Source organism: Ascaphus truei, chromosome 20 (genome assembly GCF_040206685.1).
Source record: "Ascaphus truei isolate aAscTru1 chromosome 20, aAscTru1.hap1, whole genome shotgun sequence".
Lineage (NCBI taxonomy): Eukaryota > Metazoa > Chordata > Amphibia > Anura > Ascaphidae > Ascaphus > Ascaphus truei.
This window is the reverse complement of record NC_134502.1, coordinates 30,140,212-30,164,584: the sequence shown is the minus strand read 5'-3', so window position 1 is coordinate 30,164,584 and position 24,373 is coordinate 30,140,212. Positions and strand designations below refer to the sequence as shown.

At 43.6% G+C, this 24,373-nt stretch overlaps 1 protein-coding gene and 1 pseudogene across 1 annotated transcript; one reads left to right on the top strand and one right to left on the bottom strand.

Moving 5' to 3' along the window:
- Positions 1-10,811: 10,811 nt before the first annotated feature.
- On the bottom strand, positions 10,812-12,053 carry LOC142471411 (olfactory receptor 11A1-like). The gene has a single exon (XM_075578217.1). The coding sequence runs from the start codon at positions 11,863-11,865 to the stop codon at positions 11,104-11,106; it is 762 nt and encodes a 253-aa protein (XP_075434332.1). The 5' UTR covers positions 11,866-12,053; the 3' UTR covers positions 10,812-11,103.
- Positions 12,054-13,173: 1,120 nt separating this feature from the next.
- Positions 13,174-22,089, top strand: LOC142471138 (zona pellucida sperm-binding protein 3-like; annotated as a pseudogene).
- The last annotated feature ends 2,284 nt before the right edge of the window (positions 22,090-24,373 follow it).

The window sequence follows — 24,373 nt, the reverse complement described above, 5'->3', positions numbered from 1 at the left end:
AATTTAGCATAGGTTGAACTTGATGTACGCATGTTTTTTTTCAACCTCATTTACTATGTAACTATGAACAAGTATTGGAGATAGAGAAAGCACACAGGAGCCTTACATTGAGTTCAAATAAACTTCTATTGCATTAGTGCATCAGAGCAGGCATACTGTACATACAGTAACGTTTCTGGACAACCCTGTCCTTTCTTCAGACCATAGACCATATATGGTCTGAAGAAAGGACAGGGTTGTCCATAAATGTTACTGTATGTATGCCTGCTCTGATGCACTAATACAATAAAAAATTATTTGAACTCAATGTAAGGTCCTGTGTGCTTCCTTTATCTCCAATACCTATTCATATTTGCGTGGATCCAGCTTTGAGACGCCGGGGTCAACAGAGGGTGAGCACAAAGGAGAAAAACATTGTAAATATATATTTTTTTATATAAGCAATAGTGTGCCACCCTTACTCACCATCTTGCTAACTATGTAACTATGTAACTATGAAATATATGACCTACAACTGTGAAAGACAATAGCTGTGTTTATCTTACCTCTGGTCCAAGCTGCCATATCACACCAATATGCAGGTTATATTCTTTAACAAGATATCAGACGAATTGATGGTGCAGTAGCTCTCCGCTGGAAATGGTCAGCCAGGCAGTAGTGCTGCAGGTTAGAAATTGAAGATTAGAAGACCTCTCTTGAGGATTCCCTGTGAGTTAGTAAGAGGAGACATACAGGTGCAGTAGGACTTGAGCACAATGGCTGAGGCTGTAACAGCTTCAGAGATCTTTATACCTTTCTTGAAAATGTTTTGCACATGAGACCTTGTGTGTATATCTGGATAATGAGAACACCTGGGGCTGGTATTGTATAGAGAATTCCATGATGTCCCCATGTGGGCAATAAGGAACAGTTTGCTGACAAACAAGGCAAAGTTCCATGAACACATTAACCAATGGGAAAACTTTGCAGAATTTAGTATGTCTGATTAACTTGTCCACTGCCTGAGAGATCAGCAAAATGCTATCAGATTTATTTGTGGAGCAAGAAGGGCATTATACACCCGGAGTGGTGCTGCATTGTATATTTATTCATGTATACTGAAGCCAACCATTGCTCAGATCCACAAAGTGGTGCTAGAGCTAATCTTTAGCTTTCATACCTTCTCACCTCAGTACCGGGCCTTGTCTTGTTTGTGGATAGCGCAAGAGTTACAGTAATAATAATAATAGCATGTTTTTGTAAAGCGCTGCTAGTTATACGTAGCGCTTTACAGAGACATTTTTCAGGCACTGGTCCCTGCCCAATGGAGCTTACAATCTATGTTTTTTGGTGCCTGAAGCACAGGGAGATAAAGTGACTTGCCCAGGTCACAAGGAGCCGACACCGGGAATTGAACCAGGCTCCCCTGCTTCAAACTCTGTGCCAGTCAATGTCTTTTACTCACTGAGCCACTCCCTCTCCATGCAGCATGCTCAGCCCAACAAACATAGATCCCCCTGACGTGTGCCAAGCCCTGTCTTCTATCTCTGAGCACTTTCAGTATTTGGACAACCAAGTTGCCTCCTTGACTCCAAAGATAGCCACAGTCTCGCTTCAGCAATCCCAGTCCACAATCCTTAGACCCGCTGCCTTGTCCGCTTTCTCCATGGAAGCCAATTTACCTCTGGAACCGCGTCTTCCCACTCCCAACCGATATGCAGGTGATCCCCATGGCTGCAGAGGTTTCCTCAACCAATGCAATATTCAGTTTGACCTAACTCCTTCTCGATTCTCTTCTGACAGGACTAAGGTGGCGTACATTTTCGCTTTACTGACCGGAGACGCATTGGCGTGGGCTTCTCCCATCTGGGAGCTGAGACCCGAACTTACCCAAGACTTCGCAAGGTTCCAAAGAGAGTTCAAACAGGTTTATTACACCCCGGGCCATAGAGTTACTTCTGCTTCGTCCTTGTTTCACATTTCTAAGGGTCGCAGATCGGTCGCAAGCTACGCCCTGGAATTTCGAACCATCGCCGCAGAGACGGGTTGCAACGGTGAGGCCTTATCGGCGGTCTTCTGTCAAGGACTCTCCAAGACTCTAAAAAAATGAGAAAGGCGCTCAGGAAAGATCAAGAACACAAAAACCACCAGGCGCTCCTGAGGGTGTTTCAGGTGTGGTGCAATAACAATCAGTATAGTCAGTATAAAAGAAGAAAGAAATATACAACCAGTGTTCAAATGCCGCTCAACCTTCAGGGGATCTTCCTTGTTGATCCTTTACTAGCTGCTGTGTTGAGGAGTCAGGGAGCGCAGTGCACCAGGGTAGACATGTAAGGAGAAAGCATAACACAGGTGATAGTGCAACACTGTATGATGAGGGGATAAACAGCTTGTGACTGGGGAAGGGAACACGGGGAAAAGCAATAATTGACTGGCACAAGTTATAAAGACAAAACGTTTTAGTGAGCACACATCATGGGGCACACGGATGCAATGGGGACTTACAAGAAAGCCCCAAATGAAAGGCAATGCGAATAGAACAAAGTGGGGGTCCGTTGTGTGGGGTGAGAAACCTGTGGGTGATGAAGATGTTGCAAGGGGGTCAGGCTGCGCGGGCTATTCCTCCACTGCTACACATCACAGGACTTCCGGATTGAAACCTCTCACTGAGTCCTCCGCTACACGTGACAGCGTCAGCGTCACACTGCGGACACCACGAGCTTCTAAGTTCACAGGAAACAAAGACTCCTTGTTTTTCTCAAGGGTCCTGACTTCCGAATCTCTGCTTCAGCATTCATTGACTCCGATTCTGGGGGAATTTTGTGGATCAAGATTTTGATATCAAACACGGGATTCCTTTGGTAAAGAAGTCCGTACCCATCGGTCTCGAGGCCATTGATGGACGTCCTGTCCAACCAGCCTTCATATCTTTGGAGACACCAACCCTTTCGCTCTCAACGAAGGATGGACACAAGGAGGAGATCTCTCTGGATGTAATTCACTCTCCGTCAGTACAGGTAATTCTGGGACTACCTTGGCTTCAGCAAAATAATCCTCTTATAGATTGGAGTGTCAAGGAACCCATACAAAGGGATATGTCCCTTAAAGAACTTTCTTCCTCTCCAGTGCAAATTCTCACTGGTCTAGAGACAATTTCACCTGATAAGCCCTCTCTTCCCGAAGTATATGTAGAATTCCTGGATGTTGGTGTGATCCAGAGCAATTCCAACAGTAAGACCTGACCACTTCATAGACAAATTACATTCGGGTAGGACTCTTTCTAGAACTGGGAAAAGATACAATTTTGTATTTGATGGTGTGTAATACTTTCCAAGGTCATTCAGAACATTATGTACTGCTAAAGTAGTGACTATAGTTATTGGCTCTAATCGTTGTCCTCTTCTGTATCTGTAGATGAGCCAGACTGGCTAATCTACAGCACAAATCTCACTTAAAGCCCAACCCCTTCCATGAACTCTCCCATCATCAGGACCAACCCAGAGGTAGTTCCCATACAGTGCTATTACCCTAGGTATGTCTTCACGAAAAATACGAAGCGACTATTGTAGCCATATTTACTACGCAGCCTTCTGCCGTAAGACTCCGGGCAATGAAAGACTCGTTAATGGGACTGTAAGGTGTTTTGCAGCCCTGTTGTGGAAGGTTCCTTATGGCAGAAGACTATTTGGTAAATAATGGCCCCTTATCTCATAAACCGCTTCGAGTGATGCCTTCACATTTACTGGGACAGATGCCTCCATGGTAAGACATCTTCCTCTTATGGAAATAATGTATTTAAAGTTGAGGAAAGGCTTATTACAGAAGGGTGCATCACATAAGAAGTCCTAAAATGGCTAGTGAAACACTTCCGTGTGCACTAACCCAATCCAGTTTCAACAATTTGAACCCCACAGCTTTTTTAATTGAACATTGGTTAAAAGAATTGGTCATTCGAAATCTGCATTATACATTTTTCTATCTGTTTCTTCTTCTCCCTCCTACTTGAAGCTCGACCGATTTGTTCACTGCCGACGTTTTTACTGGGTTTGTGGTCTGGTTGTGCTTGGCTTTTAACAAATGCTTCTTTGGTCCTCTCTACAGGCACGGCAAAGTGCGCAGCAAGGCGGTCAAACCAACATGGGTTCCCTTCAGCTCCACCATATCAGTAGAAGAGAGGCTGTCCTTCTCCTGGCACCTGATGACTGGTATGTGGGATCACCGCTGCTTTAGGGTCGGTGGTTGACTTTCACTCTACATGGTTTGCTTATCACCTTGCAGATGATTGGAGCTCTCTGGGAACCTCCACAGTGTTCCAGCTTAGTGATGTCTTCCACATTGAAGCCTCTATTGACACTGGAAACCATGTACCTATGACTATCTTCATTGATCGCTGTGTAGCCACTTTATCTCCTGATGTCAACTCCAACCCTCGTTATCAGATTATTACTCTGAATGGGTCAGGCCTGCGGATTGGTGTTTGACCGTATCTGCGTGGGGTTTGTTAAATCGAAGACCACAGTGATCATGTAACGGTTGTAACCAGTCTACAAGTGCTTGGTGGATGTAAAATAGGAGGATTCCTCCTCTGCCTTTAGATCTCCGAGACTCCAACCAGACGAGCTTCAATTCATGATTGATGCCTTCAGGTTTACTGGGACAGATGCTTCCATGGTAAGGCTTCTCCCCGGTCATTTCTAGGTGGCAACTTTTGGGCTTGCATCATAATCTTTCTCAGTGCGGATGTGATTCTTGTGTCCTTATTCCTAGATTTACATCACCTGTAATCTTAGAGCTGAAGCAGCCACCCAAAACCAGACGCCATGAACAAGGCCTGTTCTTTCAACAAAGCCAGCAACACGTGAGTAGCTGGATGCCATCTTTTTTAGGCTGTGGGAAGATGGTGTATGTGGTGGGAGAAGTACAGATGTAGCCGGCTGCAGTGTCAGTCCCCCTATCCCAGAAATCACCACTTATCCTATTATAACGCTGATTCCACCAAAAAGGAACAAGTAATGCTCTTGCATCTATAAAATGTTATGTGTTTTTGTATTGTAGAACAGGAGAGTTCCTTCTCTTGATATATTCAGAGATTTACAAATAATGGTATGACGATGGTGGGAACACGTATTTTACAGTAAATCTGTATTTCCTCAGGACAAAATCAAGTGGACTTATTCTCTACACGTCGCGGAAAATATACATATTTTACAGATTCGTGATCTATAGTATGTCACAAACTCACTAATTTATGCTGGTGAATTAATGTAGTGATCAGATTGTAAGCTCTTCGGGGCAGGGTCTCGCTTTCCAAAATGTTACTGTTATGTCTGAAGCACTTCTCCCCTTTATGTGTTATTTATATTATCTGTTATTTATATGATTACCACATGTATTATTGCTGTGAAGCGCTATGTACACTAATGGCGCTATATAAATAAAGACATACAATACAATACAATCACACTACATATAAAGTGAATAACAAGATGAGCTATAAACCTGTCTAAAGAATGTGAATCCAGAAAGAAAAAAGTTTATCACACATCCATGAGGAGTACACAGAGCGCAAGAACTCCTCTCGTGGGTGAATGGCAGTTCACAGGAATCAGATCAGCATGTGTTAAAAGAAAAGAGAAAAGATCATAGTACAATACAGTTTAATTAACAAAAAATCCTTTGAGCAGTGAGCTCCAGTTCACTCGCATGCTCCACGATCAATAAAAGCAGTTTAACCAACTCAGGGCTAGGAGCGACGCCCGCAATACAACAAACACAGCTCACACGAATCCTCTGGGTAGGGACAGCCTCCTCCGCATCCAAACAGCGTCTGACGTCATAGGACCTCCTCAGCTTTCCTCCAATGGTAAGGGGGGAGTAGCAGGGTACAGAGTCAGCGTTGAGATCTTTACAGCGGGAGAACAGCTGGTTCGCAGAAAGCGGCAAGAGGCTCCACACGGCTCCACACAGCTCACGGGTCACTGCGCAACAGAAAATAACCCTACGCGTTTCATCCGGGTATTCGGACTTCTTCAGGGGTGCATGGATACAGACTTATCTCAAGACATTAAATAGTCCCCAAAAGGGGAGGGGAAAGGGCGGGTGCAACACATCATAGCACAAGCCATGCCCACAATGCAGAGATGAACACATACAGATAGCAGCCAATGTGAAATGGACACAAATAATGTATAATGGTACAAATACACAAAATTTATATAATAAAAAATATATATACATAGAATTTATATAATAAAAATATGTATACACAAATAAACATACATAGTTAATACAATAAGGATCCAGATAGGACCTAAGTGGAGACAAAAAGGAAAATCAGCACAAGTAGTATAATAAAAATGTCATACAATAAAAAATCAACGTATAATTAAAATAACGTATATTAAAAGTTGATATAAAAAGATGTCAATATATGTACCCATAACAAGTATAGAAACACACATATGAACATCAATGTAAAAAGGAAACCAGATCAATATCGATGTTAAGACCTCTTGGCTTAAGTGTACGTAATTTATGTATCCAGAAGGTTTCTTTTTGGGAAATCTCCTGGATACGGTTACCTCCTCTCCAATGTGGAGTGACCAAATCAATGCCTAAATAACTCAGACCCTCAGGGTTTGAGCCATGGAACTTTTTGAAATGTAAAGGAACACTGTGATTTTCCAAACCTTTCACAATGTTCCTTATATGCTCCAGGACTCTCACCCGGAGAGGTCTGGTTGTGCGGCCCACATATTGCAGGCCGCATGGGCATTGTAATAAGTAAACCACGAATGTACTTTTACAGTTAATAAAGTGGTCAATAACATGTACTTCTTTGGTCACATGGGAGGTACAATTATTGGTTTTAGTCAGGCAAAATTTGCAAGCCTTACAGCTTGTACACTTAAAAAAGCCCTTAGGTTTTTGGCTTAGCCATATGTCCCCCATCGACAGAGGTCTGAGCATACTAGGAGCGATTCTATCCTTCATGGTGCACTGTAATAAGCTTATTTGCTTGATATTCAATATTCAAGATATGCACTTGCAACACCATGTTCTTTCTCATCAAACATTACTGACAACCAATCCAAGGAGAGTTGACCGGACGTGAATCCTTAAACCTTGGGTCAACAATCTGGCCAAGTTGTCCTATTAAGCTTCCTCGTCTCTTCACAGCTGGTCCACTGTGGAAGGCCCCAGTAACATCTGTAGCTGCTGTGAAACAGGTGTCTGTGAGGTAGCAGCACAGAGCAGAAGACTACAGTATGTCCCCTTCAAGGCTCTAGAAGAACTTGGAAAAGAGAAGCCTTATCTAGTGAGTAAGAGCCACTACCTCTCGTGTAATAAAAGGGTCTTAATTTGTTGCATGTGATGGCTATTACAGTAATGTATAAAGTTCTACCATTCATCATGGCCCCTGAATTAAAGTATAAATGCAGAGTGGTACACTGAGGTGCACTGTAGAGATTAAAATCTCACAGGACTGCACACAGATGGTTCTTCACATGCTACCTATAAAGAGATCAGAGCTCCTTATACACAGATCTGATCTCCTTTCTAACGTACAGATTGCTTTGTATAGCATACAGTATGTGACTTCAAGAAGTGTACGGTTTTACACGGCAAAACGGAAGTCTAGCACTGGCATGTCTCTCAGCAGAACTGTTCTACAACCTTCCCCCGTTAGTTACAAATGTCTGTTTTCTAAATGAATGTGGGGAATTTGCCTTCAGTGAGCAGGAAGATGCAGACGGGGACCTGCGCACCTGAAATGTGAGGATCTGTTTCCACTTCCTGCAGGATGGTCCATCAAGCTCAGAATTAATGCTGCAAGGTCACATGGACAATCATGGAACCCTGCGGCGTTAATTCTTCTGGGCCTCATGGACCGCTGCGGGTGTCTGCAGTTTTACCCATGGCCACATGGACAATAAGTTTGGCAACATCTGAACATGTTCACTCTATAGGTCACGAACTTGATACCACTGGCCAGCCTTACCTTTGGTGAGGCATCATGACATCAGGGCATAATGTCGCATTGGCATGGCAATGCTGCAGATGGAAGGCCGCTCTGCACACGCACCTCCCCCAGATACACATACACACACCTCCCTCAGATACAACTCCACCCTCCTTCCTCCTGTCCCTACCTTGGGGTAGGCAGCTCTGTTGTCTTGTGCCAGTTTTGGGAGTCCCCAGCTCCCTCCTCCAGCTCTCCCTTCTCCTACTGGGTGGAATTTGGATCCGACAGTAGGAGGGAGCGTGAGGCCTCCCAAAGGTGTGGTGTCCAAGGCGGCCGCATTGCTCGTCTTACCTTTAAGCCCATCTGCTGACGCTAGACATGTCAATAAGCACCATAATGGCAACACTAGTGCACTCTCCTTCCTGGGCACTTAACATCTGAAGGGCTCAATGATAGGGAGACACTGACAACAAATTGTTATGAGTCGAAGCTCAGTGGTTCTACAAATTAAAAACTTCTTAGTCCCATTGGCATAAATGAGGGAATCACACACTCCATTCTTCATGCACTCTGACACCATATAAGGTCATGCTCTGACGCAATTGATCGCCATGACGAGGGATGGATATTTAAACCCAACCTGGACGCCAAACAGGAACCGGCCCTGACGAAGCGCCATAGTTAGAATGAAAGAGCTGTTGGGCACTTGGTTGTTGTGTTGCAGTGGACTCTCAGGCCTCTGCAGTGCTAGATATTGTGGTGGGTACACTGACTTCATGCACTAACACTGCCATTGTATCCTATGAAAACTGATGTTGTATTAGATGGTGAACAAGGTCATTGCAGTCTGTATCCATATACAAGAGCTGGAGCCTATTCAGCACCCATCCCATGTTTAAAGTCCATAGGAACCCAGTTCTCACAGGCATTGTAACCAGGGGTACTGGTGGTACCCTGCCCTAGCACACTGAGGGACTATTTAATTCAGCATCCTTCCTACAGTACTGTATTGCACTTAACAGTTTGGGAGTCCAAGTCCTACATCATGCTTTCACAACGAATTAATCCTCGAGACCCTTACTCCTGGAACCGCCTGAAGAGGTCGTGGGCAGGCAGCAGGAACCTCAACCTTCCACTATTACCATTTAGCTATATGACACCGACATACAGCAGTGAATTAGTGTGTGGGTAAGGACAAGACCAAAGCATACACCGGGTAATGAGGCCTGTGCATCAAGAACCTTGGAATCTAAACGTTATGGGCATGTGATGACACAAGGTAGGCGCGAGTTATAGCCAACATCTCTCCAAAGGGTTCTCGAACTTCTGGGTTGGAGGCTCGGATGGTATTTTCCACAGTGACGGCGTCCCTCTCTCTCTCACTTGGAACTATACAGGCGCACGCTCTGCATAGTTCCAAGTGAGAGCGAGAGAGGGGTGCCATCGCTGTGGAAACAAACATCCGCGCCTCCAACCCAGAAGTGTGAGAACCCTTCGGAGAGATGCTGTTATCGCGGGGGAGGAGGACAAAACACACAAGGGTTTTCTTTGCTACTGTATTAGGAAGTGCTTTATTACTTTGGGGAATATGTGAGTATAAATCCCATCATCACCCACATCACTTGCCTTAGAGTTCCTGGCATATTGCACTATATTGTGACTTCCTATTATTCGGTTATTCTATCGGCGCTCCCCGAGTTTTGACTGTATAAGACATCTAAGAAGGATGGAGGAAACAATTCATATACCGGCTTTGAGCAGAAGTCAACAGATGTTTCATTTTATTTATTTTCTCACCACTCATTGTGATAATCCGTGTGCATTTATAGGACTGAAAGATTTATATTTACCACTTTAGGTATTCACACTTATACACGTGTTTATACACCTACAATAGGTTCTATTGTAATTTATTTAAGAACCTAGTTCTTATATTTTTGGGTTAAGAGCGCCATTTGTAACTCTATTTTGCCATAGAGGTATAGCCAAGACCAGCTAGGATCTAGTACTCCCCTCATGACGTTTAAAGTGCATGAATTAGAAGTTTTGGTAGATTGCATGTTAAAGAAAAGGGGTGTTTTACCAGTGTTCGAGATCGAAGCAGCAGGAATTTGATGTACTAGATGTGTATAAAGCAGATGGAGTTTAATATGACGACCAAGTTACTGTACAGCTCCACCTACAGTATAGTAGTGAAATATTCCTCAGACTGTGCCTATTTACAGTATTTGTAGCATAGAATTTAAAATAAACTTGTTGAAAGTGCATCTCACCAGAATTTCCACTTTTTAAAGCTTTGAGAATCTTGGCGCACAAGACTTTACCACGTGGCAAAAGCCCAATTTTTTTGCCCACCTATTCATATTCCTTCCTGATGCTTCTACAATGACAAAGCGCACGCATGCGCGAAATGTGTCAGAGCTCTCTCTGCTTGTTCTTTGTTTTTTTTTAACATGTTGCTGATGGCCAAATAAATATTGACACCATTTTTTGATTGATCCACCCTCCATCGTTTTTCCTCAGCAGTGCACCGCTTATTCGTTCCCCCCATGGGACACCACTTCCTGCAGACAAGAATGTGATTACCAGACAATTAATTCAGAAACTTTATTGCTGTACAATGGTGAGGAGGGATTGTTTCTTTGAGATCCTTTTCCAGTTCAAAACAGCGCAGGCTGAAATTACAACAAGACAAAAAAATCCTACTGCTTCCCCCAACCAAAATCTCTACCATCAGTTTGGACTCCTGATTTGAGGCAAGTGCTGTGTTGCTCTCAGGGCCGATTACAAGCAGGGGACCAATCATTGCAGAGATATGGAGTTTAGCATGTAACATGGAATAAAGTTATTATTATTGTGACTACAGTAAATGGTTATTAAAGCCCACAGAAAACAAGATTTGAGTAAATTAATTATTGAATTAATTAATTATTTAAACAGGCGTCATTTTCTATCAGTTGAGCTTGAGTTGGACAATCCCTACATTCGGAAGGATGTTACTAACAAAGGGAGAATCCCGTCTATATCGTCTGTAGCAACATATTCCCCATTGTTTTGTCCTGTCAGGGTGAGCAGATTCTCTTCAATCTTTAACCCCAAATACTACATTACATATGTACTGTGCAGTATAGCCTCTTTTTGCATTAGATTAGAGCCTATTATCTTCCTATCACCATCCAGATACATTTCCTCAGAGCTGCTCTGATCTCCTGATTCCTCAGGCTATATATTATGGGATTGAATAATGGAGTCACTACCGTGTATAGCATAGAAAGGACCTTGTTTACATTCCGTAATTGTCCTCTGGAGGGAACTATGTATTTTACAATCAGTGTCCCATAATACATACACACAACTGCTAGATGAGAGCTGCAGGTGGAGAAGGCTTTCTGTTTCCCGGTGGTGGTGGGGATCCGGAGAATGGTTATTGAGATATTAACATATGTTAATAGGATAAACACAAATGGGAAAATAATTATAGTGATGGCTATCACAAACACTACTATTTCCACAATGGAAGTATCTGAACATGACAGTGCTAACAAAGAATCAAACTCACAGAAGAAATGGTCAATGACATTGGGGCCACAGAATTTTAATTCACACACCAGCCATGCTACTATAAGTGTCAGCATAAACCCTAACATCCAACACAGAGTAACTAAGGTATAGCATAGCCTGGCGCCCATAATACTGGAGTAATGCAACGGGTTACAGATAGCCAAGTATCGGTCATAAGACATCACTGTGAGCAGAAAGCATTCAGCAACTACTGAAGCACCATTGAAGACAAACTGTGTTATGCAGCTTGTGAGAGGGATGGCGGCCCCTTCTTCCAATATAACCGGCAGCATTTGAGGGACAATAATTGTGATGACCAATATGTCAGATACAGACAAATGACCGAGGAAAAAATACATTGGGGAGCGGAGCTGCTGACTGGTTGCCACTAACCCAATGATTAGGAAGTTTCCAGTGAATGTTACAATGTAAACCCCGAGTAACAGAGAGAAGACTAATATCTTGAGGTCGTGAAGATCTGGGAATCCCAAAAGCAGGAGTTCTCTGACTGTCGTCTGGTTGTCCCTACTCGTTGACTGATGATAGTACAAGTTCGTTTGCAAATGATTTGGCATCTTCCCTGTATCATTTCAAAGAGGCAGAGGTCAGTGTAACACACATTACAGTACATTCAGTTACAGAGATTTTAATAATTTCCTAATCTGTCATTACTGGGCCATTAGAAATCTTTACAGTAACATTGTATCCCTGGATTATGACGTTTCCATCTATCATCAGGTAGAGCAGAGGTCTTGTAGATACACCTGTACCTGTCACATTGATCAGTACATATTTACCACAACTTGCAGCAACCAAACAATCCATCTATCATCATGATGCTCTTTAAATGGATATTTATGATGAAATTGGCAAAGTAAAAATGGACCTTACCAATTGGACTCTACTTACCAAAGGGTGCTAATCCATAAAACTCCTCCTAGCACCAGAGGAAACCTTATACAGTCCCTCATTCACGGAATGTGCCATGAGATGTCTTCTGCTGGTGCTGGAAAGTGTCTGATGGAATAGTCAATAAATAAAAAATAAATACAAAATCTGTAACAGATGTAGAAATTCCCAATGCTATAATAACACATATGAAAGGAGCATACGTACAGGTATCATCAAGCTGTCTCTAAACCTTGACAGATTAAATGACCCAGATTTAGGAGAAGAAAAAACATATAGAAATTAATGAAATAACTTCTCACATTGGACGTGTGTTGGGGATTCTTTGCTTAGTGTTCTACACCTGAAGAAGAACCCTGGACAATCGAGGGGTTGTATATTGTAAACCATTGTTGGTCTACAAAAAGGTAACTTACAGTACAACCAATGTTTCCCCTTTTGCTTTAGGGAAACCAATTACACTTAAACAATATTTACAAAATGCTGACTGGTTTTCTGGCTGGCTATGTTGGATTCCACACACTGAGTTCACTTTCAGAATGTTATTTTGGGGGGAATAACCCTATTTGTTTAATATCATGACCATTAAACAGTGACCTTGTTTTCCCTTTACAAATGTGTCTGATAAGCAAAGAGAACTCTCTTATTAATAAGATAGAGAAGTAGATCTCAGTCACTGCTCCACTAACCTTGTGGCACCCCATCCAATTCACTTACCATGCAATGAGTCCTGGTCTTCTCCACATCTCTCATCCCATATGGGTCAGTCGCACGGTTATCAGGAGCAGGCAAAGTATTTCAGACAAGATAATAAAGCAGCTGGCATTATCTCTAAACTGGAAACTGTATCAATAAAAGAGGTCAGCAGGTAAAATTCAGAGGAGATCAGAGCATTCTTGTCAGTGTTTTTGAGCTGCAAGCTGTACTCTCTCCTTCAGCACTGACCAGGAAAGCTGTCACTGACGGGCTGTAATGTTCACTGCTCCGTGACCCAATTTATAACCTCCAAGCATTCAGTAGAGGAGTCATTGTGGGATTCTGATTGCACAGGGAATATGATAATGACTCTAGGGATGGACTCTGGTAATAATATGGGAGAGAATAACAAGACGTGAATCCATGTGTTGATTGGAGTGATAATTATTCTTTAGTACTTTGTGTGTGCGGCCTATTAGTGTATGTAATATTGAGTACATTGTGAATCAGGGTACAATAATGATTCTACATATGAGAACAAGAATTACCAAGAGGGAGAAGTTGTGAAAAAAACATTTTACTCATACACAGATAAGTCACCGTGTATGACCCCCGCCCGCCCACCCAATTTTTTTAAATAACAATTATATATATATATATATATACATGTGTGTGTGTAACCCCTTTCCCCCCACCCCTCCCCCCCGAAGGGAGATCTGTAGGTACATGAGTAGCTAACCTGTGGTCTTCCAGGAGTCCTGAGTCTCCGCCGATGGTTAGTGGGAGCAGCAACAGGACAGGCTTTTGTGTTTTCTGTACAGCACCTCCATCCTGCAGGGATCTGCCAGAGGCAGGGAGTAGTCCCTACAGGAACCCCTTCCAGTAATTCACACGCAGGCAAGGAACAGTTCACCATGTATTGGCAGGCCAGACCTGATCCTTCCTTCTCACGCAAGAGAGGTACTTTATACACACACCGCAGACATGGAACACTTCCCTCGCATCTTGCATGGTCATTCTCCATGACTATGCCTCCCCCCCCTCCCAAGGGCTTGAGGCCCCTGTGGCTAGTCACATCTCCCTTACCCCCTGATGGGGCAAGGCAGAACACCGCACAACTCCCTGGGAGCAGGCTACAAAATGGAACTTCACACTAAATTTAGATAGGCAGCATCTTTTATACCCGAGGAGGGGTTTGTAACCCTGCCCCAAGACTGGGCAGGTTCAGATGACGGACAGGCATAACACTACACTACATGTGACCCCCCAGGCATGATGCTCCCAACTGCCATTAGGCCTGCACCTGGATATGGCAACAAATTAACCAGCGGCCTACGGAACTCACATGCTGGCCCATGTGAGAGGGATTTAACCCTAATACTGCCTGCAAATTACCAGGACTTACATGCTAGGGCCAAGAAACACATAGCCTGGGGCACTAGGCTACATATACAACATTATAAGATAAGCAAATACACAGAACATATAGTTAATCTCCTCTTTATAGGTTGATCCATGCCTGTAACTTGTCATGGCCCGTGTTGGTAGTGTGGATGGAGGGGGAGTTGGACGCAAATGAGAAACCCGTAATGTAGCCATTGAGTCAGATGAGGCCGCAGGTGTAGTGAGAAGGGCTGGAGTACATATACCGTCCTTCCCCTGCTTAATGGCCAACGTTAGCCCATTGAAGTTTGCGACAATCTGTGCCCGGTCAGTCAGCGTGGCACTTGTGTGCTTCCGAATGGCATGCACAATGACATGTTGCTGGCGGTGGCCTGTCAGAGCCTTACTGTGGCGTCCATGCATGCCAGCTTTGCCACCACACTACGTCTGTGTTTGTGGTCCCGGAAATCAGGAGAAGGAGGAAGACTCCTTCAACACATTTCCAGTCATTACTAGGGTGTCTTAAATTTGGGACTCGGGTCCCTCCAATGGGGAGAGTCTTTTGCCATTGACAGGCTTTTGCTCTTTCATTAGTGAAATGTACTCAACACCGTATTAAGAATTTGAAAGGGATTAAGGAGAGAGTGGTACTTGTTCCTAGTCCATCACAACAGGAACACTTTGGCATTGAGGGAGTAAGTAGATAATGAGCAAATTGAGCACCTCGCTGATGCTTTGGGGGTTTCTGGTGTGCAGAGAGGTGGTCCGTAGCATGGGAGTGGAATGGTATAGGGAGTTGCTGCAGTCAATAGTATTTTAGCATCTGCTCCACTGGTGGTTAGTCCACTAAGGGTTTTTGTGCTACAGTGCAAGGGTTTCTGTGGAAGGATGGAGGGGGAAGTTGATACATTTTATGTTAAGTAAGACAGGGAAGGTTTACGGGTTCCAGTATGGAGAGTACTTTAGCAGAGCCGTTATTCTTGTTGAGTTGCATGGGTTTAGGAAGGTCACAAAATATTTTTTGGTTCACAAGATGGTGGCGAGTGTTAGACAGAAAGGCAGGATGCTCGTGTTCCAGTTATGTGTGGGGTCTCGGAGGGCTTGGTGTTCAGGAAAAGAGGGGTTTGTTTTTCTGATTTTGAGAACTGCCTAGTTTGGGGTTTTCATTAGACTACTTTGGGGCCATGCATGTGAGTGACCTGGTGGCAGCCTCAAGGTGGGGTGTGGGGGGAAATCAGGTTATTTGACAGGGAGAATGTCCTGGTTAGGTTGGGCTAGATTCGTTTTTTTTTATTTGAAGGTCTAAGACAGATCAGAAAGGTTAGTGGGTGCTGTTGAGTTGTTGAAGGGGAGTCTGATCTGTCTTGTTTAGTTAACCAAGGAGTTGAGGTTTCATTCTTGGTGCATTAGGACAGTTCTGCTTTTTCCAGCGTCTCATTTATAAGGGTTAACAAAACACAGAACCCCAGTAAGCTCTTTTTGGGAACCCCTGAGCCCACACAAAATATATATATGTATATGTGTCAAAATGGAGTGCTATTGAGCGTGGCATATGTATACAACAGACGACAGAGAAGCCCAATGCTACATCCAACATGACAGAATACACAGTAAAATACTTATATATTCTCTTGAAATAGGGTCATTTAGTTTAACCCTTTGGCCAAAGCGTTGTAAGCTTGCGAGCCACGTCAAGGCAGACACCTGTTCGCAAGTCCTAACACTACCAGATAAAATACTAATATACCTCTATTAGGATTAAAATTCTCATTTACCTCTATTAGGAGGGAGAAAGACCACAGTGGGTCTATATCCAGCAGAATGAGACACTTGCAAAGTAGGGAAGTGGGGAGGGGCGGGCTTAAAACCTGGGAAGGAGGAGCCACTAACCTCCACCAGCTGGAATAGCTGAGAATGGGTTAACAAAACACAGAACCCCAGTAAGCTCTTTTTGGGAACCCCTGAGCCCCCACAATATATATATATGTATATGTGTCAAAATGGAATGCTATTGAGCATGGCATATGTATACAACAGACGACAGAGAAGCCCAATGCTACATCCAACATGACAGAAATACACAGTAAAATACTTATATATTCTCTTGAAATAGGGTCATTTAGTTTAACCCTTTGGCCAAAGCGTAGTGTTAGGACTTGCGAACAAGTGTCTTCCTTGACGTGGCTCGCAAGCTTACAACGCTTTGGCCAAAGGGTTATAACTGGTCTCTGCACAAGGTGTAAGTATTGCGCGCTGGGCACGATACGCTGGTCACACACATTATGCTGGGGAAAAGAAGAGAGAAGTGACATCAGTAATATAGAAGATAAGAAGGTGGGGATAGCGCATGCGCAGTATGTGGTACGAGTTACACAGTGTCATTGCTCTCTGCACAAGGTGTAAGTATTGCGCGCTGAGTATGATTCTCTGGTCACACACATGATGCTGGGGAAAAGAAGAGAGAAGTGACAGAAGTAATATAGAAGATAAGAATGTGGGGATAGCGCATGCGCAGTATATGGTACGAGTTACGCAGTGTCACTGCTCTCTGCACAAGGTGGAAGTAATGCTCGCAGAGTACTATTCTCTGATTACACACACACACAGGCTCAAGAAAGGGTGGCGCTTTATGCTTCCCCTAACTCCCCCCTATAACCGCTCCTCAAAAGGCTCATAGTGCAAACTGGGGCTAAAAAGGTGTCTCAAAGTCCCTTTGATACTGACGCAGAATCCAACGGAGGAAAAAATTAGGCAAATTGTTCCGGGTTTCGGAGAAAAGTTCTTAAAAGGTTAAAAGGTACTTAACTAAATCCATGACGCCTACACTCAACAGATCTCTAGTATTGAAGCGGTTAATTAGTGCTGCACGGTTGAAGGGGAAAGCAGAAACCAATGGGTTAACCGTTCCACATTGCAAGCACTAAGCAGGGATGGGGTTAATAAAATTCCATGTTGCAGATCTGCAGGGCCGATGGGATTTGTGGAGCCCGGTGGGTATTTAAAATGGCGACGCATTGCATGGATCAGGTTAATGAGGCCAACACTTTGTAGCTCTTTATCGTGGAAGGGGTTAATAGAGAACCTCTGCAGATCTCTAGCATGGAGGGGGTTAATGTTTGCAGGGTAAGCGGAGCAATGCTCTGCAGGTCTCTAGCATGGAGGGGGTTAATGTTTGCAGGGTAACCGAGCAATGCTCGGCAGATCTCTAGCATGGAGGGGGTTAATGTTTTGCAGGGAAGGGGCAGGTAAGTGGTTGTATTGCAATTAATGCCCTAACTAAGCCCTGGTGGTCACAGCCGGTACTTTGTCTCTTCCTCTGGATTGTATAATGGTATGGAGGATCACAATAGTCATCAACTTCCCTGCAAGTGCTGCATTGTATAATGATACTGCGTATCTCTATACATTTCTAAGCACATTATAATGAGCACGCCGCATTGCATAATAATACAGAGTATATCTAAACACTTTCAGCCCCCTGATAAGAAACATGCTGCATTGTATAAGAGTGCTGAGTATCTCTATACATTTCCAGCCCCCTGAGAGTGACTGTGCTGCATTGTATAACAATACTGAGTATTTCTATAAACTTTCAGCCCCCTGACAGTGAATGTTCTCCATTGTACAAACACACAGAAACAAACACCTTTCTGAACTTGGATTGTCCCCTGGATAAACATTTCTTTGTATATTAATTATCATCGCTGACATCTTTTATACTCCCCCCAAAAAAATCATTCTCCGCTACAGTAATTAAAATATATTATCCTGGTTATGTTCCAGTGCTTAAAAGGCATTAAACATGTCACAGGGAGGTAATGAAGGTGTGGTGGGCTATTCAGGTGTGGGGTGATTATCTGCCCCCAGGTGGAAGTGTTTGCAGGTGTCGGGAGGGGTATATAAGCTTATTCTCTGCAGTCCCTCCCTGTGCTGTTCCTGCTGTAGTCAGAATGAGGCAGTGGGGGGAAACTGAGCCGTCTGCTCCTTGTCTTTTTTGGTCAGTGACCTAGCTGGTGTCACTGGTCAGTACAGTATGTCCCTGGAAGATGGTCCTCTCAATGGGACCCTTGGCCCGTGGTGGGATCTGCTCGGGGCTCTTCCAGGCAACTGTCCCTGCAGCAGCCTATCAGTGTGCAGTGTGAGGAGCAGGAGGTGGTGGTCACGGTGCAGAGGGACCTGTTTAAAACTGGGAAGCTGGTGAAGGCATTGGGCATGAGACTAGGACCACAGCTGTGTCCACCCAGCTCGAGAGTACAGATTCCACACTGATCTTCCAGGCTGGGCTGCATGAGTGTGGAAACTGCGTACAGGTAATGGGGGAGGCTGGCACTGCTGCTGACTGCACTGTAATGGTTTCCCACCTGGTAGTTGAGGATGATGGGAGATGCTAGGTTGCCAGTTTTGTGCTGTCCCTTTTATTGTACAAAATGTCCATGTAACTTATAATTTCGTATATTCTGCAACAACATAACATACAATATGACTAAATGATTTGGAAATGGAAATGTCTAACACAACGATAAGGGATCGTCTGTTCGTTCCTTTTATCAAACGCCGGTCATCAGTCACCATCACAGGAGGAGATGGTGGTCATTAGTCCTGGCTATTGAAATAGTTAATTTAGAAGAGGGTGTTCAGGCTTTATTTGGAGAGGGTGAAAAGGTGCTTGACTTTCTTTCTGTTCCTTCCTACATCTGATGGGATGTCCCTGCCCTCTGACTTTCTACAACCTTCCTTCACTAACCCACCCCCACATGGAGGTAGCAAAGGAAGGTTGTAGAATATGACCATAGGGCAGGGAAATCCCACCTGAGATGAAGGAAGGAGCAGAAGATTCCTTTGAAGGTGATGTACCATTGGCCATTAATATTATTTATTTATTTTTGGTGGGGGGGGAGAGGAGTATGAGATTGCACCAACAGATCCTCCATTGTTTCCCATCAAACTATTTGCCAATTGCATTTTCGTCAAACTGATCTAGCCATACTAAAAAAAAGCGGTCTGGATTTGAATGATGATGCATGAGAGGGGGGTGGGGGGAAGCTCTGTTATCTGTCACCAAGTATTTACCCTTGGCCTACTTATGTAAGAGCCAGTGAACATCGTGTGGGGTGGGGGAGTTTGCGTGGGTGAATTTGTTGCACATGGTAACATCAGACAAATGGTATTCCAACCTTCACCTCGGCTAGCCATTTAACATTAATATAATTTATTTTTTTGATTTGCAGTAGGTTTCAGATTATGGTAAATGCATCAACAATCCTGGTGTAACCCCATAAACATGTCGCTGTCCTTGGTACTAAGTGGAATTGTCCCTTTGGAGCAGACACTTCTGGGGGAAGTGAAATGATTTTAACTGCAGTTAATCATGCTCTGTGTGGACTTTGAGAAGACATCCTGAGCAGGTCATGCTGTTGTAGGACCATTTTCATTAGTGCTGCACTTGTCCTCTGTCCTCCAAGACTTGTCATGTTCTGTGCTCTCTGCAGGTGACCCCCGACTCGCTAATCTACAGCACCAACCTCGCCTACAACCCAACCCCTTCCAGGAACTCTCCCATCGTCTGGACCAACCCAGCGGTGGTTTTGCTATTACCCTAGGTGAGTTACCAAGGGGAAGGAGGAACCTGGTTAGTGTTGGTATCTCAAACCTCCATGGATGCTTCCTCCCTTGGACTGAGGAGTGTTGGGATTACTGGACAGGACAAGGCTGGAATGATGTTGCATGTCCCCCTCTTCAGCATAAAACGCCAATGACCTCTATGCATTATGGTTCATATTGTGATTATTGGAATGGTGTGAACGTTGCCCTGCAGTATAAATATCAACTAAAGTATTTTTGCAACCCCTATATTTGCTCTAAAACGGCCAAAAAATGTCAGATATTTTGATGCTTTGGCCCAGTTTTTTTTTTGCTAATTAACTTTATTTATTTTTTTTTGCAAATTTTTATCAACTAACCCCCAACAATTGCTGGTTTGTGTAAAATATTATTCTTGCCAGATTTGCAAACTTTGTACACATCCATAGGGCTGAACCACTTAACTCTTTCTTTCAACCTACATTTTTATGCTGGATTGCCCAGTCTATTATGTAACCATGGCAACTGGTCTGGAGTAAGGGTCAGCAGACGCTATCAAATGGGATGCACTTTTATTCATATTTATTGGTTTAGATTTTTACCGAATTATGGCAAAATCAGGGGCTTAACTAAGACATGAAACCGTTGGTCAACTAAAATATAAATTTACAATATGGATATGGTTAACGCCTAGAGATGGGCACTCGATGTACGGTTCGGGTCCGGTTCTGAGTTCACACTTGGCTTTGCCCAACTTTTTAGGTTTAACCTTCTCAGGCCAAGAGGACCATTTTTCAGCAACTAATCTCTAGCATTAATAAATTGCTAAATGGCCACAATAAAAATTTATAAGGTGTACATGGATTTTCCCGCTGAAATCGTCCTACTGTATACATTTTTAGTGCTTAACTGTGAGAAGCACCTTCATCAAACGTTGGACTTTTTTGACCCTGTCATTAAAGCTGCAGTTCAGGCTCCCGTTTTTTTTTTGAACTTCAATAGTTTTATCTGGGCAATCTCTACTTACCTAAAAAAACTGCATAGCTGCCGGTTAATTCGTTCTCTGTCTATTGATCGGCAAAGTTTGGCGACATCTTTAAATATGGGGAATGTAAATCGTTGCTCTAGGAACAAGCATGCTTGTTAAAATAGAATACAAGAAAATTGGTCTTTCAAAGTTGTTCTTACTACAGAACTGATGTTTTTTTTTAAAAAAAACACACATACAGGATATTGCATGAACTACAGCTTTAAAATGGCCTTTTTGCATGATTTCTTCAGTTATCTTTGGTGTGCTTGGTCCCGCTGCCTGTTATAGTGCTAAACTGTACATAGCATTTTCTTGGCACCATTGCCAGGGGGAGAAACTGCAGTATGAAACGTGTGGTCACTACAAGCTGCGCTACTTCTTCGGGAGGTTAAAACCTTTTTAGACCTAGTCCTTCCAAAACCTGAGCTTTCTCTCTGCAGACACCGCAACGTGAGCAGTAAGGCGATCAAACCTACATGGGTTCCCTCCTTCAGCTCCACGATATCTGTGGAAGGGAAGCCGTCCTTCTCCTTGCAGCTGATGAATGGTGGGTAGGGTCAAAGCTGTTTATGAGATCGTGCCTGTCTGACTTAAAAAAAAAAAATTCTATTCTCCAATGTTTTCTAGGAGGCTGGAGCTCTCCAAGAACCTCCACCGTGTTCCAGCTTGGTGATGTCTTCTACAGCGAAGCCTCTATTGACACTGGAAACCATGTGCCTATGACCATTTATGTAGACAGCTGTGTGGCCACGTTGTCTCCGGACGTAAACTCCAATCCTCGCTATGAGATTATTGCTGTGAATGGGTAAGGTCTGGTGGGCCTTGTCTAATCCTAGATGTATTTCAATAACGCTAGCAAAGGAGACTATTTCTTGTCCAGAGGTGCTAGGTGGATGGAAAACCAGAGGATTCCTCCTCTGCCTTCAGATCCCCGAGGCCCCAACCAGACAAGCTTCAGTTCGTGGTTGATGCCATTTTTGCATGAAACGCGTCAGAGGTTCTCTTCGGGATCCTTGTTTTTACTTTGTATGCTGCCGAACGCTCAATAAAATCATTTTTTGCTATTGTGATCTGGCTTCCGTTAGATTTCCTTCAATTGGAACGCATCACGTATGTATTGACACGCAGTGCACCGCCCGTACACTCCCTGCTGGGAGGGATCTCCTTTCATGATGTGCTATGCCCTGCTGCAACACTCTATAATGGACCGGGGAAACCTGTGAGGCTCTGAATCATGGTGATGTATATGTGCAGATGTAGCTGGTTTCATTTCTCACCCAGAAAACATTACACTGTAACACAATACCACAACGTTTCCATATAATGCAATGTGTTGCTGCAGAGGGTAATACACCAAAAGGGAACAAATGATGCCTGGTATCTGTAATGTTACTATTTTTTTGTTTGTTTCAATCTTTTTTTTAATTGTATTTTTTTGAGACATACACATCTTTACATTGCAAGGGGAGCATCACATTAACGGCGGTACACTTTATATCAAAATACTTTCATACAGTATTAAGATCCATAGTTATGGATATGCATCCATGTTGTTCCTGTCATTTCTTAACAGTGAGCTGGTGTGAACTTAAAGTGGATAGATGAGATAAGATAGAAAAAAGGTATTGTTGGGAGGGAGAGGGGGAGGAGAGGAAGGGAGAGAGGGGGATGGAGGGGAACTTAATACAATGATTGGTACTGGGCTCACTCTCCTGTTGCCTACTTATCTTTGGAGCCAGGGCTCGCTCCCAGGTCCGGTAGAAAAGAGAGGCAGTAGGTGAGTTTCACATGGCACTACCCTGTTCTCTTTTCTCATTCCCTTCATTTTAGAAGTTCATTCCTGCTTCTAGAATGTCCTTAACCTAACTGGGCCTTCCTAAGTAAGAGTCCCAATGACTAGCGCTGTAATACAATCTGATGAACAGAGGTGATGACCCCAGCATCTGGATTCTGGGTAGGGAATATAGCAACCAGCCTTGATTGCAGTATTATTATTTGATATGAGTCAGATAAAGTACAGTATAATTGTACCCCAAAGGTTGTCCATCCAAGCTCATTACCTTCCTGGCAGGACTCTCATAGATAAGATTATAGAAGGTGCAAAGACACACACTTGTGCTGGACTTCAGTTTTCAATTCTTCCCAGGATAAGCATTCAAAAATGAAATGTTGACGAGGATCTAAATTTAACCCATTACGCATTCCCCTGTAATTGGTTCAGTTTGATTCTATGACTTGGACAACTTTTTAAAGACCCGACGGTTGCGATAGAATTTGCCGTCTATAACTTCTCACTTGCTCCACACTACCAGACCTCTTGGTGTTCCCCATGCAGACAAAGGGACCGATCAAAGGTTTCTTTTTCCCAAGCTTATCAAATCTTCTTTGTAGCTCACTGACTTAAGTGCAGAGGCGTTGGCCGCTATTCGACTTGGGGTTTGAAGAAGTCTGGTTCCACCCCCAGACTTTTTCCCTGCTCTTTTTCTCAAGTCTTAATTTAAGAGGGTGGGATGGTAAAAGCAATTACTTTAATCCAGGGTCTCCAATATCTCGGTGGGGTGGACAAGTCTCCACTGTAGAGTGGTCTATTACGACAAATGCAGTAACTTTACGCATGGGGTCCCTTTCCCCATATTGACATTTCCCCTCTCTGCAGGTCCAAGCTCAGAGGAAAATGAATTGGCAACGATTTGTCCTCTGTTTGTTGTTGGTCCTCAAGGCTCTTGCCGGAAAGCAGGCGTCCAAGCCTTCGGTAGAGCTTTGGGTGTTGGTGGCAGTAGGTTGCTCCAGTCTTGTTGTTTCTGTCGCCACTGCGGTCATTGGGAAGAGTATCTGCAAGAAGCCATCTTTTCTGCATGCTACATAAATAAAACAATGTACACAAATATATATATATTTATTTATTTCCTGATGCCACAGGAAGCTCCTCCATGTTAAGGGAGGAGAAATGAACCAGAGAAGGGGACATTGGCCAAATGATTACATTAAGCATGGAAACTTGTGACACTTGCTCTTGGTTGGGGAGATGCTTTGAGTCGGACGTCCTTTGCCATGCGAGTCAATGGCCATTTTACAAATGTACTCTTTAACTGTTCAATGCAGTTGTATAACTCATCTCAAACTAGCCTAACAAATTCCCCCTGTTTGAGAGCTGTTTGGGTTACAGCAAACACGAAGCAGAATCCCGGTGGGTGTGACTCTGTAAAGACCTGGTGGGTATTCACAAGTCTGAGGTTCAGTCCAGATTGTGCAGTAATTCTGCACAAAGG

Bases quoted from the DNA above. Each gene is read 5' to 3' on its own strand.
- LOC142471411 (XM_075578217.1), bottom strand. From the start codon at position 11,865: ATGTATTTTTTCCTCGGTCATTTGTCTGTATCTGACATATTGGTCATC.